This window comes from Chinchilla lanigera, unplaced genomic scaffold (genome assembly GCF_000276665.1).
Source record: "Chinchilla lanigera isolate Chin_1 unplaced genomic scaffold, ChiLan1.0 scaffold00041, whole genome shotgun sequence".
Taxonomy (NCBI): domain Eukaryota; kingdom Metazoa; phylum Chordata; class Mammalia; order Rodentia; family Chinchillidae; genus Chinchilla; species Chinchilla lanigera.
Window position 1 is genome coordinate 18064184 of NW_004955442.1, and position 22839 is coordinate 18087022.

At 51.2% G+C, this 22839-nt stretch overlaps 1 protein-coding gene across 5 annotated transcripts in view; it reads right to left on the reverse strand.

Moving 5' to 3' along the window:
- The window catches only part of Tango2 (transport and golgi organization 2 homolog), a 37560-nt gene extending 27707 nt beyond the window's left edge, over positions 1 to 9853 (reverse strand). The window contains exons 1-2 of one of the 5 annotated variants that reach the window (XM_013517770.1): positions 9805 to 9821; positions 2975 to 3014 (exon numbers count right to left, since the gene is read on the reverse strand). In XM_013517770.1, coding sequence (XP_013373224.1) covers positions 2975 to 2993 — 19 coding nt within the window. In that variant the 5' untranslated portion in view covers positions 2994 to 3014; positions 9805 to 9821. The other 4 variants (XM_005391746.2, XM_013517773.1, XM_013517771.1 and 1 more) reach the window with 4 other exon arrangements.
- Between the last annotated feature and the right edge of the window lie 12986 nt (positions 9854 to 22839).

Below are 22839 nucleotides of genomic sequence, written 5' to 3' on the forward strand. Positions count from 1 at the left end.
ATGTCACATAAAAAGCTGATTTCCTGTGAGCTTTCCCAAGTAATAGCTTTTGGTTGTGAAGTTGTTGAGTTTTTTGTTGTTTGTTTGAGGTGCTGGGGATTAAACACAGGGCCTCCCACACGCAGGACAAATGTCCTACCACTAAGCTACAGCTTTGGGCTTTTTAAAATTTTATTTCAAGACAGGGTCTCACTAAGTTATCCTGGCTGATTTCCAACTTGTCATCCTCCTGCCTCAGCCTCCTGAGGAGTTGGGACTATAGCCATCCATCACACAACCTGGCATGACAGCCTGTATTAAAATCTACCTGAACATTCCTGGAAATGAACAAGAACTAGCATAAAGTCCTGCCTGCAGCCCTGGAAGTATATTCTTTATGAAAGTGCCCAGAAAGGACTGAGACCATGTCAAGGGTCCCCAGGCCAGTAATGCAAATCAGGCCAGGTAGATATTGTGGTTACAAGTACATGGATGTGCACTCGTATCTCATACCTATCCACCAGTCACCGGCCAGGGGTTCCCGTTGTGTCCTTAGCCTGCCTGGCAATGGCAGACAGAGAAAGTCCTGCATCTTCTGGTGTGGTCTCCACAAACCTATTGTATACCTCTGCCTGGTCAGGGTAGTTGTGTACAGTGCAGGTATGGCTCAGCAAACCTAAGCACCCCAAATAGTCAAAAGAAAGCTCTGGCCTTGTGTAGCATCTGAGAGGTAATCCCTAAGCCTCTGGGATGTCCCTAGCAAGAGCGTCCACATTCGTCTGGGGCTTTGGATGATGCCAGGTAGTCTTATGCTAACAATATGACTTACAGTGGGCCCCTTGGACCACACTGTATCATTTCCATCTCTGGAGGCCAGAAGACTAAGGGCAACCATACATGCCAGTGGTCTGCCAGACCTATATGACTGGGCCCCATAAAAACCTGGACACTTGGGCTAGGGTGAGATTCTCTATCGGCAATAGTCAGCACATGTCACACAGCACTTCTGAGCAAATTAAATACAGTAGTTACTGGCAACTCCACTGGGAAAGGATAACTAAAAACTTGTGCCTCTTTTCTCCTGGACTCTGCTCTCTGTATCTTTCCATTGTTGACTTTTTTTTTTTTTTTTTTTGATATGGGGTCTAAACCACAGGCCTCACATATGATAGGTTAAGTACTCTACCACTGAGCTATATCCCCAGCCTTTTCAAAATTTTATTTTGAGACAGACAGGCTCTTGATAAGTTGTTTAGACTGGCCTCGAACTTGAAATCTTCCTGCCTCAGCCTCCAGACCACCTGGGATTACAGTTACGCACCATCAGGCCCAGCCTACTGCTGATTTTAATCTATATTCATTCACTGTAATAAACTGCAGCATGAATATAATGGCCTCCACAATAAATGTTATCATTATATATTGCAAACATGTACTAATACATTAATATAAAGGTCTTTTTGAGTTCTGTGAGTCCTCCTAAGGAAGCACTCAAGCTAAAGGTAGTCTTAGAGTCTCTCAATAACACTGTCACTAGCCAGGACGAGGTGGCACACGCCTGTAATCCCAGCACTCAGGAGGCTGAAGCAGGAGGACTGCTGAGTTCAAGGCCAGCCTGGGTTACATAGTGAATTCAAGGCCAGCCTGAACTACATAGAGAAACCCTGTCACAAAAAACCCCAATAATAATACTAATAATAGTTACTATGGCCAGGCTGTAAGTAAGGGAATGGTGGCTCAGAGAGGTGAGCACACTGAGCTAAGGCCACAGTGCCTTGTGATGCTACCCTAATCCCTTCTGCTTTCCTCTCCATCTTGTGAACTGCTGGATTCACTACCCTTCCCATGAGGGGTTGGACCTCAGGGTTTGTTAGCAAGCTCCACTCCACACAGGCTGCTCCCCTAGCCCGGCCCCCTGTGTTCAATTACACCCGCTTCTCTGCCCCAGTAAGACATCATCTTTGAAATCCCCCTAAGAGCCAGAGGCTCCATTGTTGGAAGTTGCTTCTGATCATGAGCTGCCTGATTGAGCCAGACCTGAACCAAATCACACTCATCCTGCATGGCTGACCTGTCCAGGTGTCTGGAAGGCCACCTGATACATGGCTCTCTGAGGGGTAGGGCCAACCAGAACCCACTACAGAAACTGAGCAGAAAGTTTTTATACTATTGGGTATTATAAGCTACATCCTTTTCTTCTTCTACTTTATTTACAATTATTCTTTGTTTTTAGTGTACTTACAAAAAAACGAGAAGTCTTATGCAAGAGATTACTAGTAATTTTTATAAGCAAAGTCATAGTACATTTCCAAGTCAAATAGGTCAAAGTTTCTCCAGAATTTATAATACACACATTACTTTTTTAAAAACCCATTCTCTCTTCCTTCACCAGGAACTCTTCCTTCACCAGAGCCCTAGTGTACCCTCTAAGAGACCACAGCTGACTGGTGCCCTGGCCCACGCAGGGCTGCCTGTCCTGCCTGTCTCAGGGACCTAACAGACATACAACGGATACATGTCAGATGTGTGGTGTGGCTCTGTCTATGTCTGAAGGAAGTCAAACTCTTCTTACATAGACACAATCACAAAGGAGGTGTTCAGAGTCCTGTGATAGTCAACACCTTATCCAAATAGGGGACCCTGGTTCTCTATAGTCTGCCCTTGGCCCTAGAGCTGTCCTGTCTCTGACTCATCAATGCATTGAAAGGGGTCCAGGTGCCATGGCTGGTTCTAGGCACCGGAACTGGGCCAGTCACCCTGCCACCCTGCAGGGCCCAGCTCCCATTAGGACAAATGCCCAGAGGACATGTGTGGCCTATGTTCAAGGAAGCCCAGGAATAATCCCACTTGGTACCTGGCACTGCCTCCACCGACCTTGTCAAGGAAGTGAAGGGTATGGTCACCCACACTGAACCTTGAATGTTGCTAGGCTCTTGCAGGGAAATGAGAGAGGGCTCTCCCAGGGAAGAAACCCTCCAGGACTTTCTGCACACACCTGAAGTCCCTTGGTACATCTGGATTCCAGCCAGAAGGATCTGCAAAATGTGAACATAAAGAGACCTCTTCACACCATAACCAAGAGCTTCCTGTCCTCTAAGAACCCCAGTGGAAGTCTTCCCAGAGTCACAGCTCAAGCTCCTCAGGCCTAACAGCCCAGTAATTCTGCAAAACAGGAAGACAGCATCCTGGATTTCGCTCAAATTATTCTTAGTACACAGTGCTGGCTAGGAAGGGCAGAAGCTTTCCAGGCACTCCCAGCCCATCTGCTGATAACGCTTTCGAGAATTCTCCTGGCCTCCACTGTCCTCTGCCCACCTTCTACCTCTAAAATCTAACCTCCTTGGGAACACTTCTCCAGCCTGGGGCTTCTTCCTTCTCTCCTAAATTCTCAGAGGAACCAGCTTTTCATTCCTAAGATCCAAGTGGTAAGAGGCCAAAGCCCTTCTCTAGGAAGGATGAGACTTGTGGGGGCGGGGGTAAACCCTAAACCTCACTCCATGCATCATCTAAAGGAAGCATGATAAAGTGATAAAGAAACAGACACATAGACACACAGACAGCCCTGGCCAAAGACTTGGTAGATGCCTAGAGTACATAGTGATGGTGGCTGTCACTGGCGAGAGCCAGGGGGAGATGAGACTCAGCACCCAGAAGGATGGGGGCACAGGCCACCAATGTGACAGAGGCCCACTGGGGGAAGAGGCAAGAGGTGTCCAAGGGCCATGTCAACTGGGCTTTGCTGTCACTGCCAGGTGAAACAATGCCAGTTTCTGGGGGGAAACAGAACAAGCCTCAGTGCTACAGGCATCACAGAGGCATCACAGTGTCCTATGTGCTCCAAACTCCACTGCCTCTTTGAAGCCAACAGGCATCACACACAGACCATGCCACCCACCTACCTGTATACTGACTAGCACCAACTTCTTCACATTGATACCAAGAGTCTGTCCTCATCCTATTCCCTTACACTCACTGCCACAGTCAGCAGCTCCCAGAGCCAGCAGGGTCTGGGATCTTTGCTCTCTTTGTCTAGACACACAAGAACATGCCCTTAAAAAATAAAAAATAAAAAAAAGAACACGCCCTTGCTGGGCACATCTCCAATGAGATACTCAGGTACAAGCCTATCCGGAGGGTTCTGTGCGCTAGCCAGCTTTCTTTGCAAATGTGCGTGCATCTACACGTATCCACAGGAGTTGTATCCTGTAAGCAGACCTGGCCAAGTTCCCCCAAACATTCAGTGCCAGAAGCTGACACCAAGCATATGGTAGCAGGAAATGTTCTCACCACGGTTTTGTTGCCATCCCTTGGTGGCTAATTATCTCATGACTCCTAGTGACCTGTCTGTCCTAGCCCATGGAACACAAATTTGAGTACTAATTCTTAGGCCTTTGTCTCACGAACCTGTAGCATGGTTGGTAGGATGTGAACAGGCACACGCTTGTCCCTGACCTGCAGCCGCTTTCTCCTGCCCATACCCTGCCTTCCAGCTTTGCATGTGTAGTTGCCTAGCGAAATAGTCACCTCTTATTGCAAAGTTTCCCATCTTTACACCATTTGTATATCACCTTGCTGAAGGCTGTCCTTATCACAAAGGCCTTCCTTGCTGTACAGCTGTGTGTAGGTTTAGGTCTTGTCTTGCCTTAGCCCTCTCTGTGTGGATGATGCAGAACTGGTCATCTTTGCTTCCCAAATTCACAGTCAATCTTCCCCAGTGTTCTCTACCTTGGTCACACCCTGGATTCCCTGTCCCTTGGGACTCTGCATATATCATCAGGCCTCAGATGCCACAGTAGTTACCTTAGCCCCAGTGCACACTCTGGAAAGCATCTATCTTGGGTAGTCACAGATGCTAAAGTTTGAATATGGTTTGAATATGCCTGCAAACTCAGGATTCATATGCTGGGGGCTTGGTGCCAAGTACGGTACTGCTGAGAGGCAGTGAAACCTTTAAGAGATGGGGTCTAGTGAGTTCCTTAGGTCATTAAGTACAATGATCTTGGACAGGACTAAGGTAACGTTCATGGGACACCTGAGCTCTTGAAAGAACAAGTTGTTATAAGGGCAAATCCAATCTCTGGTTTCCTGTTTGGCTATGTGATTCCTTCCTCCCACACATTGTCCCAGCATTGCCATCTGTCACAAGGTGACCCTGCCAAGGGGGACCCCTGCCAGAGCCTGCATCATGCTGTTTGGGCTTTCAATCTCCAAAACTATGAGTTAAGTAACTATGAGATATATAAAGTTAGTCTGCAACAACAACAATACAGTGGAACTTCATGCCATCCTCTACCCCTGCTAGCCATACCAGGCATTATGCCAGTGTCCAAGTCCATGAAGTGAAACAGTAAGGAAATCCATGGCCTGGAACTCCAAGTCAACTTGTGTCCTTCCATGGTGGGTCCCTGCCCTACAGCAACATGCAATGACACACAGCAACAAGCCCACATTGCCAAGGTACTAGGAAGTCCCACTGGGGACAGTGTACTACTTGGTGTTTTGTACAGAGACCAGAAACAAACAAGACCTGTCCATGCTGTCAGCAAGGCAGCGCCACCTGGTCTCAGGAACCAGAGCATGTAAATAAGACATCTGGGTGCTGGCAATGGTTTCCATGCCCACTATGGGCAGTGGCTACATGGCTGAGCTCCCTTTGTGCAATCCATTAACGAGACACTGAAAACCTGCATTCTCAAAAGACATGTTTCATGGCGGGGAAAAGTGTGAATGCTGACTTACAAATGCTGCAATCAAAAGAAAGTGTGCACAGCTTACCCTCTTCCCTCAGTGGCACAGGTCGAGGTTGAGGGTGAAGGATAGGAAGGCAGGGAGCTCCTGCAGAAAGTTGCCTGAGCACGGGAGACTGAACAAAAACAGATCAGTCAAGGTGCTCAGCACCTCAGGATAGGGCAAAGGATAGCATGGCTAACAACACTGGCCACCTGAGCAGACAGCAGTGCATACTGGGTGACCCTGAGGGCCTCAAGGTGATGTGGAAACATTTCCCTTTGTTTAATGAAAAGGCAGACAGGGCAGACAGGGCAGGCAGACAGAAAGGAGAAGCGCAGAATGTAGTGATAAGACAGATGCAGGAACACACACAAGGGTTTGTTGTTATTGTTGTTGTTTTGTTTTGTTTTCTTGGGGTTTTCTGAGACAAGTCTTTGCTACATAGTTCAGTCTGACCTTGAACTCACTATGCAGCCCAGGCTGGTCTCAAACTCCCGGTGATCCTGCTGTTACAGCCTCCCAAGTGCTGGGACTACAGGTACATACCACCATGCTGGCAAAGAGGTATGTTTACAAGACACTGGACCCTTAGATACATGGAAAAGTGGGACTCCTACCTCTCACCAAGATGGTCTACCAGGGCTACACATTTGAAAGCTCTAGACAGAGGTTAGGTGAGCCCTACGGTCTGCTGACCCACCTAATTATACCAAGTGGCACACATGGAAGAAATGTTTTTAAGACTAGCCAGCCTGTCTAGAGGCAGAACAGAAGACAGAGTTCCTTAGGCTTCCTAAGAACAATACACCAGGGCTGAGCAGCCAAGCACCCACCCTACCCGTGGTAGTCAGCTGTGGCATCCCCTGGGGGTAGAGCTGCTCTTTTTTTCAGGTCAGGACAGACACAGACGTGTGATTTGACATGATGTGGGCTCGCACCAACTGCCAGCAGAGGAGGTAAACACACAAGGGAACACAATGTTGCTGCTCCCAGGGCTTTGGCTGAGAAAGCCCTGACGCGTGGAAATCCTCTGAGCAGCCAATCCACAACACACTACTCCTCCCATCTCAGCGGTGAGAGCTCAGCAAGCTATGCTTTCTCATTTTAGCGATTACATGGCGTTTTACCATGGCAAATTTCTACAGTTATACCCTCTCCTCAGATCTCCCCACTGTTTTGAAGACATTAGTTCAGTCTCACACCAGGGTGTCATTGTCCCTTCGCAGATCAAAGGAGCAGCACAAACAAGACATATCTTAAGCATGCTGAAAAGCTCTGGGCACAGGGCAGACCCTGCATCTCAGGTTCTCCTGGCAGGAACACCCAACTTTCCCACCAAAGATAAGCACAGCCTCAAGGTGGCCCCTACAACCTGCAAGGTATACAAAAACACAAAGAGGACATTCCTAATCACCCCTCCAAAGGGGATGAAAGCAAGCACTTGAAAGTTAGCATGTTACTAAACACCCTGACAATGCACCCTTAGAAGTCAGCAGCTATATCTGGGGAACAGATATGGAAGATAGAGGCCAGCCTTTTTCATTTTTAAGGGTGCAAATGTTAATTTTGCAATCTAAACAGAAGACAGCATTCAGTAGGTCCAGTGTGAAATAGAAAATGAGGGTAGCAGCTTTGATAACCTCAAAGGGCAGCTCAGTTACTCTGGGGTATCTGTGATTTCATGGAACCTATTGCCAAACACTGAGGTCCACACCAACAAATGCCAGACTGCCAGGCTGCCATCATCCACTGACTGACCTGTTACCAAAGGCTGGGCCCCAGTTCTCATCCACCTGGAGGTGTCAATGACAAGGGAGGCCCTGCTTCTAGAAGCCCTCCAGGCCTTCCTGTCTTACAGTATTTCTTTCCAGGCCCACTCTCCCCATGGACATTATCAGAAGCAGCCCCCCAGGCAGACACCAGGCTTCCTGCAAGGCTCACCGTCTGGCACAAGATGACAGGCATGGGAACTATGACACTGCACGTGACTATACTCATCATGAAATATGATCAAAATGATTACACAAATGAAAACGTTAAGGGAGCACAAGGGCAGGCAGATCAGATGGTTGATCAGGGAAGGGCTACTGTCACCACACATTAGAGCAGAAAGGGGTCTGAGCTGAGGTGCCTACAGTCCAAGTATAGGTGACATGAAAATGTGGGGCCCCATGCTGTAGGGACTTGAGTCCGAGGCAATCCATCCAGTCCCCCACCCACACACACAGGGGGTATTGGGATCCTAGAGAAGGGGCAGAGCTCTGTTGTGTCTACCCACCAAGAGAGTCACCCTCCCCAGCTGTCTCTACCCCACTCAACAGGTCACCTGATGCAAAAGGCTCTGGGGAAAGAAACCGGAGAAGTAGAAGCAGAAGTGATCTAGCCTTGGCCCTGAACAACCTTGGGAACATTACCTGGCCCCTTAACCTGAGTTTTCTTTACAATGAACAGAGTTCAAGCAATGAGTACTTGCCCCCCAAAAGATGCACAGGGGTCAGTAAACAAGTGTGAGGACATTTTCTAAAGGGCCACCCAGCTGCCCTTTATAAATGCTATCATATCTGTCTCATGGAAGACGGCTCTGAGCCCAGAACGGTGACAAGGCAGGATTCAGTAGGTCCAGCGTGGCTTGACAGGCCTGGATCATGCCAAGCAAGTGACATTCCACTAGAAGAAAAGGCCTGAGGCTCAGGGACTTGTTCAAGGGCGGAAGGTTCGGATGGAGACCACTATGAAGCAGCTTTGAGCAGAATTCAATATTAACCAATTGGTCTATGTTTACTTGGGAATTGTCCGAGGCTTTGGCCCTTCTCCTTTGATGGGCAGTGGACTCATAGTAAGTGAACCTCTATGAGTCACTGGTCCCCGCTGAGGCCTGTATTGGCCTGTGAAGTTGGGATGCCTCAAAAGACAAGATAAGGTCACAGCTAAGGACGTTTGGCTCCAACACCCATTAGCTAGGAGGAGACTGTAGCTGCAGGCATCTCACTCCTGCAGTGAAGGCCTTCCTGGTGATAACATAGTACTCCTAAATTAACATAAGTATTACATGGAGAATTCCGTAATGGGTTTCCCAAGTCCTGCCCAGATTCCTGCAGTCCTGCCCAGATTCCTGCATTTTCTTCAGTATCCCCCTAGTTTATTTGAAAACCTAATAGATACAGGCCACTCAGGGAAGTCTCGATTTCAACCCAGAGAACCTCCAAGTCTAATAGGGTTGCACCCTCCTGGAGCCCTAAAATCATTTCAATTGTCTCATTTATTTAAGCCTTCGCCATCTACTCATTTGGGAGACTGCGGCCCTGATCACTCCGCAATAACTAAGGGTTATTAACCCGATAGGGTTCATTCTAAAACTGTGGCCCAGCAGGAAGCCACGAAGCACAGAAGTGCTGGGGGCAGGGAAGAGGGTCTCAGCAAAAGATCCTTTGTGCCCCCTGTCGAAGAGGAAAACATGCAAACCCAAAGCTCCTAAAGAGCCCAGGAGTGAGGCCACACCTTGCCCGAGTGCAGCCCTGCGTGGCCCACAGCCCCATACACCCTGTGGGTAGGGATGGGGGTGGGTGGTCTCTGACTATCCAAGCCGCTCCAGGAAGCCGCATCCAGTCACAGGGATTACCCAACACTTGCTGCCTATTCAGACCTACGTCAGTTGTCACCCCGCGTCCCCACAACGGGCCGCAAGGCTCGAGTTCCGGAAAGGGCTCTCTCATGCTGGCTGAGGACAGCCTACAACCCTGCAATAGTTAAGCATGTCTCTTCCCCACCTGTCTTAGCCTCCCGCAGTAGGTCTGATCCTCCCACCAGTCCCGCCAGTGATCACGGGAAACGCTTTCCAGTACCGCAAGGGTGATTTCGCTGGCTAGGGTCTGTCTGGTCTCTGTGAACTGGCCTGAGTTCCAAGACAGGCCGTCTCATTTTCATTCTACGCCTTGGAAAGGGGAAACTGAGGCAGGGCGAAGAGGTGGGGCCCTGCCCGGCCCGCCCGAGAGCAACCCGGTCCCGCGTACGTTTCCGGAGCCCGGCGCCCCGAAGCCCGGGATGGCCGGGCCAAGAGAGAAGTCCGACAGCCCGAACAGCTAGCTGCGCACTCACCGCCTCCGCCGCAGCCGACTTCCGGGTGCCGCGCCCGCTCGCCGCAGCCGCCAGCCCAAGCCCCGCCCCTCCCGCCTCCAACGCTCTTGCCATTGGGCTGGGCAGGGAGGGGCGAGGCCTCGCCCAGCGATTCGGGAGCCTATTGGCCCGGTACGCTGTCGCTCTGGGGCTTCGGCCCTCCTGGATCCCCGCCCCCGGGGCTGCGCCAAGTCTGAGCTGCACTGGCGTCTGGGCGTCTCGTGACCCCGAAGCCTTCTTGGTCTCCAATGCTCCCCAACCCGCGGGACCATCTTCGGGGAGTCGCAACAGTCCCTGAACCTATGCCTTCGCGGACTTTATCTGTCGTCTACCCATCCTGTGCTCTCCTTGTAAGGCTATAAGGATGTGCACCTCCGTATCCGCCTCCCTTAGGCTGGGTACTGGTCTCCCCCTTTCTGTCTAACCAGCCGCTACCGCTGGCCCGAGACATCCTCTGTCATGAACATCCTTTCCTACGATTTATCACCCTAACCCCAGTCCAGTGGGCTTCTGGCCTCTGACCCCATCCACACTGCAGCCCTGACTCCTGATGTCCCTGCATCAGGAGGCACTGCAGGCCCTGGGCCAGGCAGTTCAGCCCCCACCTAGGCCACTGTACCCTTTGATCCCACATGGGGACTTTTTCCGTGGACCTATTCCCCAAGGATGAAGGCTGAGCCGGCCCAAGCTGCACTGGGTGACCAATTAGGACTCTCCTAGCAAGACAAAGGCATTCACTCGCTAGAGCTCTCTGTCCCCATTGGCCTCTGTGCTGTTTCTGGGGCCTGAGCATTGCAAAGGTGGAGTGTCAAAGGCCCAGAGGCCTAGGGCCTGCCCCTAAGTGAAATATGCAATGACAAGGATGACAACTACATTAAGGTGATTGCTAATTTGCTAAAGAGCTCTAAATTCAGTGTCATGGTCCACAGTTCTTATTCACCGTACCTTACAGACAGGAACACTGAGACTCAGCAGTTACTCAGTTCAGTTGAAATAAAAAACGGTGGTAAGTGGCACTGGCTGGAATAGCTCCACAGACCTGGATTAAAGGCCTAGGTGCCTTGATCCTGACTGGAAGGGCTGACTCCCAGAAGAAAACTGGAGCCTACAGGGATGAAGGCAAGAGTTTAATCCAGAGTTGCCAACAAGCCCATTGCTCCCAATAAACTTGTCTCATTTGTGTTTCTCCTGGAACCTAATAGAAGCCTTTTACAGGCAACAAAACCAAGGACTCCAGATGCCCGGGGACTCTGTGGCCAGCAGGGGGCAGACCTAGCCAGACATGTGGTTATCCCTCCTGCAGGCCACACCACAAACATGCTGGGCTGGTGCCAGCATCTCCCTCTGAGCAGCCAGACCATGCGGTCCATGCAGCCAAGAGGCAGTGCTGTGGGACAGGCAGGTCCTGCCACCTGGGAATGAGCGACTGACCATGCCCTGAGGTATAAGGCAGCAGATGCAGAGTAATCTACCCCTAAAAAACCAGGCCACATACCTCAGAGCAGCACATGGGTTGTCAAGCTTTCCCATCACCCACAGAGGGATGCAGAAACATGTTGGATAGTGATTCAAATCCTATTCTATCATGCACAACATACAGACTTGAGACATTCTTTGCCATCATGGACTTATTGTCCCATCATGGCACAATATATGGTGCCAGGGTGTGTGCAAGAGCAGATGACATGGGCTGAACATGGTCACCTGAGCCCTGGCATCTCAGGCTGCAGGGGGATTACTGCTGTCCCATTTCCTCAGACAAGGACCTTACCATCTCTTAGGGCCACCCTTTTAGATTCCCTAAACACCTGCAACTGCTGGGTTCTTCCAACATTCAGCAAAAGTTCTTCCTGACATTCAGCAACCTTTTTCTCCCTGTGACTTTCCCTAGCCCCAAAGAACTGGCCAGCAGGTAGGCAGAGAAGCAAGACACCGAACCACATGCACCTATGATATCTTCAACTTCTGTTTGTGACTCCTACATTTATCCTGCTGAGTATTTATACTGCTGAGTATTTTCCCTGACTCCTTTTTGAGTTGGCTCTACCCATCCTGATCCTCTCTATGCAGCTGTAAATTCAGTTCCTGGGCAGAGAGTTCTCTAGAACCCTATGGAGGTAGGGGTAAGGGTAAGGGTAAGAGGGAAGGCAATCCTCATTGGGTTTTTTTTTGGTGTATAAGTCTCCCTTTTGCCCTCTTTCAGCAGATCTGTCTAGCCCCTCTTGCCACCATAAGCAAAGGTGGGGAGGAGGGATACTGCCAGACCATGAGGTCATTATAAGAAGAAGGGCTCCAAGGGGATCAAAGTCTTATGCCCTTGGAGAGATGCTAGGAACAGTCAGAATTTATTAAATCTGGTCTTAAATGAAAGAAACAGCGCCCCCACCACCACCACACAGCATCTGAGCCAGACTGCTACCCACAGTGCTATTCCACAGAACAAGAGGCACTTTGTGGGGCCTCCTGTGTTTTAGGGAGGGGTCCTTTATGCTGCTGTCACAGATCTGCAAACAACATCCCTATGCCAGGATGCCAAATAGCTTTCACTTCAAGTGCCAACTCCAAAGGGTTGGTAGTGGCTGCCTAACTCTGAAATGCTGCTGGGACTAATTTGCCCTGACTGCCAGGACACAGGTGCACCCAGTGGTGGTACTAGCAGTGAGTTCTTGCCAGTCTATCTCATTTTCTTTATTCTTTGTTTGTTTTTTCTGGTACCGGGAATCGAACTCACAGCCTTGTGCTTCCCAGGCAGGCACTGTGCCGCTGAGCTAAATCCCCAACCCCTCATTTATTGTGACAAAGCAATAATTGGATGAATATATGCATACACTGTACTCTCCACAGGGATGGATGAGCCGTGAGTATCTGGTGTGTTCATCCCTAGGTGCCCCGGCCCCCATTAGCATTGTCATGGGCAGTCTGGCTCCCCTTGTGGCTTTGGAGAATGCAGCAAGCCCAGGAACTAGTCGCCTCCAAGCATGTCCAGGGCAGGAAAGGCTCAGAACCAAACATGAGCCTGCCCTCCACTCATGAAGAAGCCCCAACTTCTTCATGCAACCCTGCTGCTGCCCCTCACACTATAAGGCTCAGTGGAGCTGGGCAAGGTTATGGTTCCATGTGACAGTCCCATATCAACGCAGAGGCGAGCTTGGGCCTCTACCTGGCTGGGAAATGCGACCTGTGCTAATGGCAACAGAAAGTGGCAAAGCGCGACAATGTTCCTCCGCGACCCTAGGAAACAACATGGGATGGGTGGGGGAAGATAAACACAACTCCCTTTGGCTGAGAGCTGTACAGATGCCACCAGGAGATGAGAAAGGTCAACCCCACCGATGCCTTGCAGGATCCAAAGGGGGCTATAGATCCAGGCCTCGTGGGAGAAGTAAACGCTAGCCTTACCAAGGAGTCTGTTCTTGCTCTCAGAAACACTGCAGCCCCCACTCCAGCAGGGCCTCACTAAGCCAAGAATGCAACCCAGCCAGTGCTGCAGGGACCTTGGAGACTTGAGAGTGGGAAAGCCCCCCAGACTCCAGAGTCAGAAGACTGGGCTCAAGTCTGGACCACCTAAAGCAAGTGAGAACCTCTCTGAGCCTCAATTTCCCGTCTGTAAAATGGATCACAACTTAACTCTCCCTCGTGGGTTGTGTGACTTCAATTATTAGATGCAGATAGAAGGGATCGGTGCGCGGCGTTCAGCGAACTGCAGGCGCTGGAGGATACCTGCAAAACGAGAGTGATGATGGAGACTACGCAGCGCAGTCTGGGGAAGGGTCGCCGGCTGTGCCGGTCCCTGCTCAGGGCCCAACGGTCTAGCTATGTCCTCGGAAGGCGACCGGGAGGGGGCAGCCCAGATCCCCGGTAGCCGCCGCAGCGTTCCTGGCAGGTGCTTGGGCCTCTGCCCCTCCGCGAGGGGGACGGTCGTCGGCCAAGACTGACATTTCGTACCCCCAATGGTAAGCCACAGTCCTTGTATATATGTCCAATCGGCGCCGGTTGCTGAGCCGCGCCTGGTCTCTCAACCAATGGAAAAATTCGCGGTCGAATGGGGCGGGGCAGAGGGCCGCGTTGCCGGCCAGGCAGGCTTTGCGCACGGGCCACACGAGGGGCGGGGAAGGCAGGCCGGCTCGCTGGGCGCTGAACCCAGGAGGGAGGGGTCCGCCCCCGCACCGGTTCAAGTTGCGGCTCCGTGGCCCGCGCCCCGCGCCGTGCCTTGGAGACGCCGGTACCCGGGTGCCGAGGGACTCGGGAACGCCCGCCTGAGGCTGGGGCCGCGCTGCGGTGCCTCCCACGCTGCGCTCCTGGTAAGCTTGGGCCGGTGGGCGGGGTCCGGTCCTGAGGCTGGGGATGGAGATGGGAGACCGGCGTCCGCTCCTGGGTCAGGGCAGGGTCTGAGTGCCGGGGCCCGGATTGACATCCGGACAGGAGTAGGGACAGCGTCCTGGGCTCGGAGTCAAGGTCCGGGCGAGGGGTGGGGAGCAGGGGTGGGAGGCCACTTTCGCCCCACCCGGGCTCGCCGGCGCCACGCCTTCGAGACCCCGGGTCCCTTTGTGCACGGCCGCCGGGTCCTGGCCAGACCCGTCCAGAGCGCCCCGCTGAGCGCGCCCCCGCTGAGCGCGCCCCAGCTCCTCAGCCTTGCGCTCCCCTCTGCCGACCGCGACGGCGCCTCAAAGGCGAGGTCGGTTGGCCACGGAAACTTTCCAAGGGCCCCAGAGGCAGCGAGGCCAAGGAACTTCCCTGAGGCGTCGTGCGGCTGGGAAGCACAGGGGTGCAGCGGTGCCAAGAGGATGTCCCAGCACCGCGCTGCTCCTGCACGCTCTGAAGAGAGGGAGGAGCCTCCGCTCTATCCCTGCACTATGTCCTGGCCTGGGTTCCCTCCCTCTGTTACCCCTCTGACCCCGTGGTTGGACACGGCCCTGGCCACTCTGACAGGTACTTAGCCCAGGTTTGTTGAGGAGCTGTGTTGGGTAGGAAGCCTGAGTTCCCTGGCTTTCGCATCTTAATTTTTAAATAATTAAATTGAGCTTGCACAACGTTTAACCATTTCTGATTTATACGTCAGGTGTTAGAGTGAATGTGAAAGTACAAGATTCTGGCTTCTTTTTCTTGTAGATCCAGGCATATTTAAAAGTGACAGGAAAGAAATGCTCTCCATGGGTGTCAGCCTTAGCTTTTAATGTTGCCAGCCATGGACCTCAGGTGGTTACCCACACTCCACTGTATAAAGCATAGGCCAAGGTTTATAAACCTATGGTTGGGGTGATGAGCAACACATCCGTCAGGGAGACCTACCCCTCTGAATACAGCAAGAAGTGCACTGCCTCTTTGCCTCACTCTAGGATCCAGGCTGTGGGCAGAGATGTGGCCCATCTAGAATTGGTGCTGCTTGTTTTGTGTTCATTCTACCTTTGGAGCTGGGACAGTACTGGACACCAAGAGCAGTCAGACCTCTCTTGCCCACCATGCTGGGGTCATGTCCGGTCAATTCCTGAGCAGTTGGCCCAAGCATTGGGTATCTGGAAAGGAGTGGACTTTCCCCTCAGCCTTGTCTCATCCCATCTGAGTTACTTGCTTCCTGGTTCTGCTAACTCCACACTCAACCTGTTTGGGGTCCAACAGGGCCCAGCACATGGCTAGGCATGGAGTATTTGCTCTGCATAGACTCTGGCAAATAGGGTCATTCTAAGTATAGCCAAACCAGCCCCCACCTGGCTCTCCCTGGCTAAGCTACCCTCACCAGAATTTCTGCACAGACTTGAGGACTTGCTAGCCAAGGTTCCTCCTGCATAACTGGTCTAGATCAGAGTTGCCGCTCCTACTCTAGCTGCATCTGGGCTGCCTGGTTCCCCATGCTCATTCTTAAAGCCCCTCCAGAGGTGTCCCCTTAGGTCTCTTCCTAGTCCCAGGGGTCCTTTGCATTTCTCAGCTTCTAGGAGGGTAGGGATGAAGCTCTACCATTTGTGCCACACATTGATTTAAACCAAGTTCATTTTATCCCAAGAGATTGGGTGGAAGGGGCATGGGACAAACCTGGAGTGGGGGCAGCAACAACAGGATCCCCTGACTCCAGGAGGAGCCAGAAGCTATGCAGAACCAGCAGGGGCCAAGGATACTAGGCATGCCAGAGCTTTCAGCCTTACATCTGTCATTTCCCAAATGGCCCCAATACTTGGGGGAGGTTAGTGTCCACTCTGCAGAATAGCCCAAGAATGAGTGTGGAGGAACCCTTTGTGAGCCTTGCTAGCTGAGGGCTGCGTTGGCTTATTTCAGGTTAAAAAGGTGAGGCCCCCACAAAAAAATAAAATAATAAAAAGGTGAGGCCAGAGCTGGCAGATGTCCTCGGGGGAGCTCCCTTTACCCCTTCTCCCATAAAGCCAGGGACAGGCTCTTCTTACCTCCTGCCCAATGAGGGGTCAGCCGCCTCTAGCCAAGCAGCATGAAGCCCCATGTGGCCACTAGAGGGCAGCCAGGACTGTCATAGCTGGCAAGATCAGCTCCACCCAGCCTGTCCCTATGGGCTGGGACCTTACCCCAGGTCCCCAGCTGGGAGATTGGAGCTCTTCTTCTTCTGGGCTGTTTGTCAAGAGTATGGAGGTGAAGGGAAGTCAGGGATCCCTGTGCTGAGTTGCTCCTTATATCCAGAGGGAGACCTGGGGCCCAGATGGTGGGGTAGTGGAGCCCAGGTTCCATGAGGACAGTGAAGGATGGGGCCCTGTGCCTCAATGGCCCAAAAGAGAAGCCTTCTTCAGATGTGACTGCCTGGAGCCCAGATAGCCTCCCTGAGGCTGGCCCTGACACCACAGTGGGGTCCTGCATGGACTGTGCCTTAGTGTTGACAGCAGAAGTGCATATGTTCTCATTATGCACCCAGAGTCTTAGTTGCCTAGAAGAGCACATTGCCTTTGCTGTGGTGGACACCACTGTCACTGAGCAGCATAAACTCTCCTGCCCAGTGGCCCGGGGATGCTTTGTAGATGTGCCTATATTGGCTGCTGGAAGGGTACATTCCAGCTGCTTTCATGGATCCCACCTCTGCTCACAAACCAGAATTTGAGATCTATGTAGAGCTGCAGCCTGCTGAAGCCACACTGCAGCCAGTGCAGAGCCCTGAGCCCGTGTGGCCCTCCGCTGCCTGCCTTGTGTGTCTAGTCTGGGCCTGATTCCTGCCATGGACTCAGTCTGTGCCTGTGGGAACTGGCCCATGCAGTCAGTATTCATGTCCATAGCCCATTGGTCTGGCTGTGTGGCTGGCCCTTGGCGCTTTGGCCAAGCATGTGTCTCTTCTGGGACTTCTTTGCCCTCTGGTTGGGCCATTGACACTGACTGCATCAGAGCTCCAGACTTTCCCAAGACTAGGCATGTATCTATGGAGTATAGGTACTGGCTGGTGGTGCCCCAGGGCTCAATAGAGTCTAGACAGTTTGGTGGGGACTCCCAGTTGGGGGGCCATGATAGGTAGACCCAGCCAATCTTTGTTTAGGGGAGGCAGCCTAACAAGGGGTGCAGTAATTCCCTTGAACATGAAGTTCCTGGTTCTAGGTCCTTGGCCAGGTAGACTCCTGAGCCTGCAGACTAGCCTCAAGCGGTATTGAAAGGATACTCCATGTTCCCCATCATGAATCATCTCTAAATCTGCCTTCATGTCACTGTTGTCTTCCTCTGTCGGTACTTCTGTGCCTCTGCCCCAGGACTCCCAACAGGCTGGGTGACTGCAGCTGCTGTAATGAGAGCACTCTTAGAACAGAGACCCATCCCTCTGGTGTCCACATCTCCCCAGCTTCTACAGTCCCTTCTTTGTTGTTTTCTAAGGGTTTTGCTATATAGTTCAGGCTGACCTTGAACTTGTGTCAATCCTCCTTTCTCAGCCTCCCAAGTGGTGGGATTACAGGCATGTACCACCGCTCCTGGCTATTATAGCCACTTCTGTTTTCCCTTGCTCTTCCCACCTCGTGTGGAGCCCTACAAGGCAGGGCACATGCTTCTTGCAGCCCTGGCATTCCCAAGTGAATGGGGAATGTGAGGGTCCTGGGGACAGGAATACCTGAGTTCAGATCCTGTCCCCAGTCCTGCCTGGCCTGGAGCCAGTCTCCCCATCTGTAAAATCCTGTGTCATGCCCACCTAAGCGACCTAGTGGGAGTCAGTGAGATCTTGGTGTACAGACCAAATGGCACAAGGTTGTGGCAAAAGGCCATGGCACGTGATGAGTCTTGGGGAGAAGCTGTTGGTTGTCAAGGCTGATAACAGTCATGTGGGACAAAATCTATGTGAATATTTAAGCTAAAAGGAAAGGTGTCCCAGAAATGTCATATCCAGAGTAGGTGCTGATTCCTGAGCCTCACACCTCAGGGTAGGAGCAGCATTTCCTGTACTGTGGGAAAGGTGTCATTGGGTGGCTTCTAGCCAAGCCTGCCCCTCCTAAGTGTGCACATACACATGGGTGCACATGCACACACGCATAGGCACACATCTGGTTTGAGCTCCCAGTTCTCTGCCTCTGGCCTCGGTGTTTTAACCTCCCACTCCATTATCTCACCCTGACATCTGACCATATCCTCACCATCATTTGAAACCCCTCCCCACAATGAGCATGATACAGGGACAGTCACCCTAGGGGTCACATCCACAAAGGAAAACTTAGGTAGAAGTTTAGAACAATTAGAACGATTTGGAAAACACTGTAGAACAGAGGGGAAAGAGCTCCCATTATGGAGGTCTGTGCTGAGATGGCCATCTGAGGCCCATCCCTCCCTGCCTGCCTGCCATTCTCATTTTCACTTACATGAATGCTCTAGCAATGACCCTATGCTTGACTATAATGAGAGGGAGCGTGTCCCCCAGGATGTTGACCCAGGCAGGAAGTGCATGGTTCCTTCTTCCTGTAGTAGGGCTCTGGACAGGAGGAGGCATAGGCGCCACCTTGTCCCCTACTCTGGCCAATACACTGTGACTATTCTTTTTTTTTTTTTTGGCTTTTCTCCAGTACCGGGAACCGAACTCACGACCTTGCGCTTGCCAGGCAGGCGCTTTGCCGCTGAGCTAAATCCCCAGCCCCACTGGCCAATACACTGTGAGCACCCCAGGTCTGAAGGCCAGGTCCCAGGTCATACCTGGCCATAGCTCTGGGGTCAGTAACCTGGTTGCTGGGAGGGAGGATACAGGATCTGGACTAGTCTCTGGAGCCTCAGGAGAGGCAGATAGCATCTCTCAGGGTAAGCATAGACTGCAGGGTGGAGGGAACAGGGCCTTCTGGTAAAGGCTCTGACCATCTTCACAGGACAGTGAGACTCAGAGCCTACTGCCTCTGTGGTGGGGTTCCTCTATTTTGTGTGCTGTTTATCAGAATAAAATGGGCCCAGCCTTCTAAAAAGGGAAAAGGTCACTATCAGCTATGCCACTAAATTTTTACCAGCATTGGAAATGCACACAAGGGAAGCTGACCTGATATAAACTGCAGTCACAGTTATATGTGCAGCCGAGAAAGTGCACAAGTGTGTGATTATGAGTCAGGAGCACTATGGATGACCTGAGGGTCAGCAATGATAGCAAGCATTCTGTTTGGGGGATAGTTTGGGCCACTGCATCTTGATCCAGAAAGGACCTTCCAGGCTAGGTGACCTCACAAAGTACCCTGTGGTTTCCATACAGGATCTGGAGCCTGAAGAATGGGTGTAAGGACAACCTGATTTGCCCTAGAAAAGGTAAGTGGGCTGGGCTTGGCCTGGGCACGTTCTCTCCCCACATAAGACAGTAGCATAGTGTCCTGGTGGGCCTGGCAGGTGTGGCTGATAGGGAATAAACTAGGTTCCAGGCATTGTATGCTTTTGGTCAGCTTTATCCTGGGTGGGTACAGCCTCCAGGCTGGACAGGGCTGGATGTGCGGGCCTTCCACCACCTCTGCTTGGTTTCCTAATGGCCAGAGTATGGACAGCAGGCACCAGTTTGATTTTTGGCTTAAGGATGAGCTCATGTTGGGGCTGATCTACCAGGTTGCTATCATTGTTGAGCTGGACATTAGCTGTGTCTGATCCCCATCCACTTTAGATTGGACACCAGCCATGACGGTGTCTGGTGTTGGCCAGCTTGGTACTCAGTTCAGGGTGGCTCCTGGCTGCCCCAGGGAGAGTAGAGTCCCTGGCTGGTCACAGCTGATGACCCTGAGGCCAAGCACCACAGGCTTTGTGTAAAAGGGCCAGATAATGGATTTTTTTGAGTTTTGCAGACCTTACAGTCTGTCATAGCCACACCACTCTGCCATTGTAGGGCAAAAACATCCACAGACAATGGTAACAAATAATACTTTCATCACAGCTGGGTGCCTCTGCTGGTCTGCAGCCTCTGCAGTCTGTGTTTTGGGTTCATCTGTTAATTATGACCACCAGCTCCAAAGGCACTGAGATGTGGTTTCTGGGAGGTGTAACAGGTTCAGAGACTGTGTGGTCCCTGTGTCCTCCAAATGAAAGGGGCATTTTGATAGCACCTGACATCCTATTTGTCACGGCAACTGTGATGGTTGCTGTTGTACTGCAAGGAATGCCCCTGGTTACTCTCGTTCTTCCAGCATGGATGTCTAGTCCCCTGTCAGCTGTCTACCTGTAACCCCACTGAGTGCTATCTCTTAGAAGGCTCAGTCCTATGAATTAATTCTGGTAAAGGCTCTGACCACCTTCACAGGACAGTGAGACTCCATGAGCTTACTGCCTCTGTTGTGGGGTTCCTCTATTTTGTGTGCTGTTTATCAGAATAAAATGGGCCGAGTCTTCTAAAAGGGGAAAAGGTCACTATCAGCCATACCACTAAATTTTTACCAGCATTGGAAATGTGCACAAGGGAAGCTGACCTGATATAAACCTGGTGAATGAATGAATTCTCAATGATACCTAGAACACAGGATCATTGGTGCTATAGTAGAGAAGAGGTGGTGGCCTCAGACCCAGGCACCCCCAGGCCTGTCTATGCCTGAGTGTCCTATACCACAGGATGTAAGACAGAGGAAAGAAACCAGGTGATCTTGCTCCTATTTACCTGTTCCCAAGGACCTTGGGCCAAGCCAGCTGGTGAGAGCCTGGTCTGTTGCTGACTGCTGTGTAGGGAGGGCCATTGTCTGGCCCAGTATCTCCATGCTCAGTCTACTGAGCCATGTGTAGGCTTCTGGGACAAAGAGACTCAGCCTTTGTTTGGGGATCACTGGCCAGAGTGTGCAGATCTTGGGACATGGTGTTGCTTGTGGCATAGATGATGACATCTGAGGACAACAGTGGGAAGAGGGCCTGGGCCCTACCCACTTACTTCCTCGTAGGCTGCCACACCTCTAATAGGCCAAGTTAGCCAGACATCAAATGACATCTCTGGTAGCAGCAGTAGGGACTGGTAGGCTAAGCACATCTGAGTCTACCTGGCCATTGTCACCCACTCTTTCTGCTGTTGCTTGCTCCTTTTCTTTCTTTCTTTCTTCTTCTATGCTTCCAGCTCTCGAACTTTCCCCTTCCCTCTCTGTGCCTCTTCTCTTCTCTTCTCTTCTCTTCTCTTCTCTTCTCTTCTCTTCTCTTCTCTGTTCTGCCTATCTCATGTTGTGATTGATTATTCATGTCTGCCAGGTGACTGATGATTATATTTTTCCTGTGTGTTGGAAGAATAAGTGGTGGCACTTGTACCACTCAGTTCTGGGCTGGGCTCCATTTCACAGACTGGCAAACAGAACACAAGTGCCCTGGAGTGTGGCCTTGCCCCAACCAGGAAGAAAATGGCGGGGGGGGGATCTTGGAGCAAAGAGGGGATCTCACAAGCGGGGAGGATCTCACTACATAGTTCAGCCTGGCCTTATAACAGGGGCCAATGCAGCAGCCATGTGACCCCCTCACATTCACTTTCTCTCTCACCCAACACTTGCTTACCACACCTCAGGCTGGACATTGGGCATTGCAGCCACATCAAGCCCAGCTCTGCCCTTGAAGAGCCCCAATCTGGCCAAGGAGATGAATGACAAACAGGAAAACTGGCTACTAACTATAGGGTTGTAAGGTGGTAGTCCTGGTGAAAGGGAGCTGGAAGGCCATGTGTGAGAGACAGAGAGAGAGACGGATGCTGATTTGACTCTTGCAAGGGCTGGTAGGGATACAGGTACTAGTCCTGCTGTACCCTTTCAGAAGTCAGCACCTGCCTGGCCTCTCTCCATGCTAGGGAGGTTTTGGTGGGTTTCTCAGCCCTTGGTATGAGGCTTGACATGAAAGATATTAATTCTTTACTCATCTCTGCCTGCTGCACATTTTTTGCAGCTTTTTAATTTTTGTTATGACAGTTTTTGATGTTCATAAATTTTTCATACTTTATGGAAAAATGTTGACAATTTTTCCTTTTTCCTAGTTATTCCATCACTCTGTACATAGTCCTCTGCACCAGGGAGCCAGATAAAGTGTCTGTCTTCTCTTCTACTAGATGTTGTTTCTTTAGTTTTTTTGTACTCAAGATTTAATCTACCTCAGATTTATTTTGACAAACATGAGGGTTTAACTTTGTTTTCCTATTGCATTTGAACCATTTCTTGCCTAGCGTCTTCTGTTACTAGAAATTGGAAATGCTACAACATCCTGATGTCCTCAGGTTTTGTCTCTGGTGACAGACACTCAGTATCTAGTCAGCACTTACTGCCGTTAAAAAGACGAAGTGGAAGCTGGATATGGCGGTGCCTGCATGTAATCCCAGTACCCAGGAGGCAGAAACAGGAAGAAGGCTGTGAGCTCAAGGCCAGGGTGAACTATGTAGTGAGACCTTGTCTCAAAAAGAAAAAAAAAAAAGCCAGGCAGGAGGCAAGCATGCATTCTTGTAATCTCAGCACTCTGGGAGGCTTACAGTGGTGTAACACATCAGTAAAAACACACATGTGGAACAACCAAGGCTCTGAAAACAGACTGATAGTGAGGCTCTTCCTTTTTTGGGGGAGGGGAGCAAGAGGATTGAGACCAAGGCCTTCACACTGAGCTATATCCCCAGCCCTTTCTTAATTTTGAGACAGGGTCTCAGTA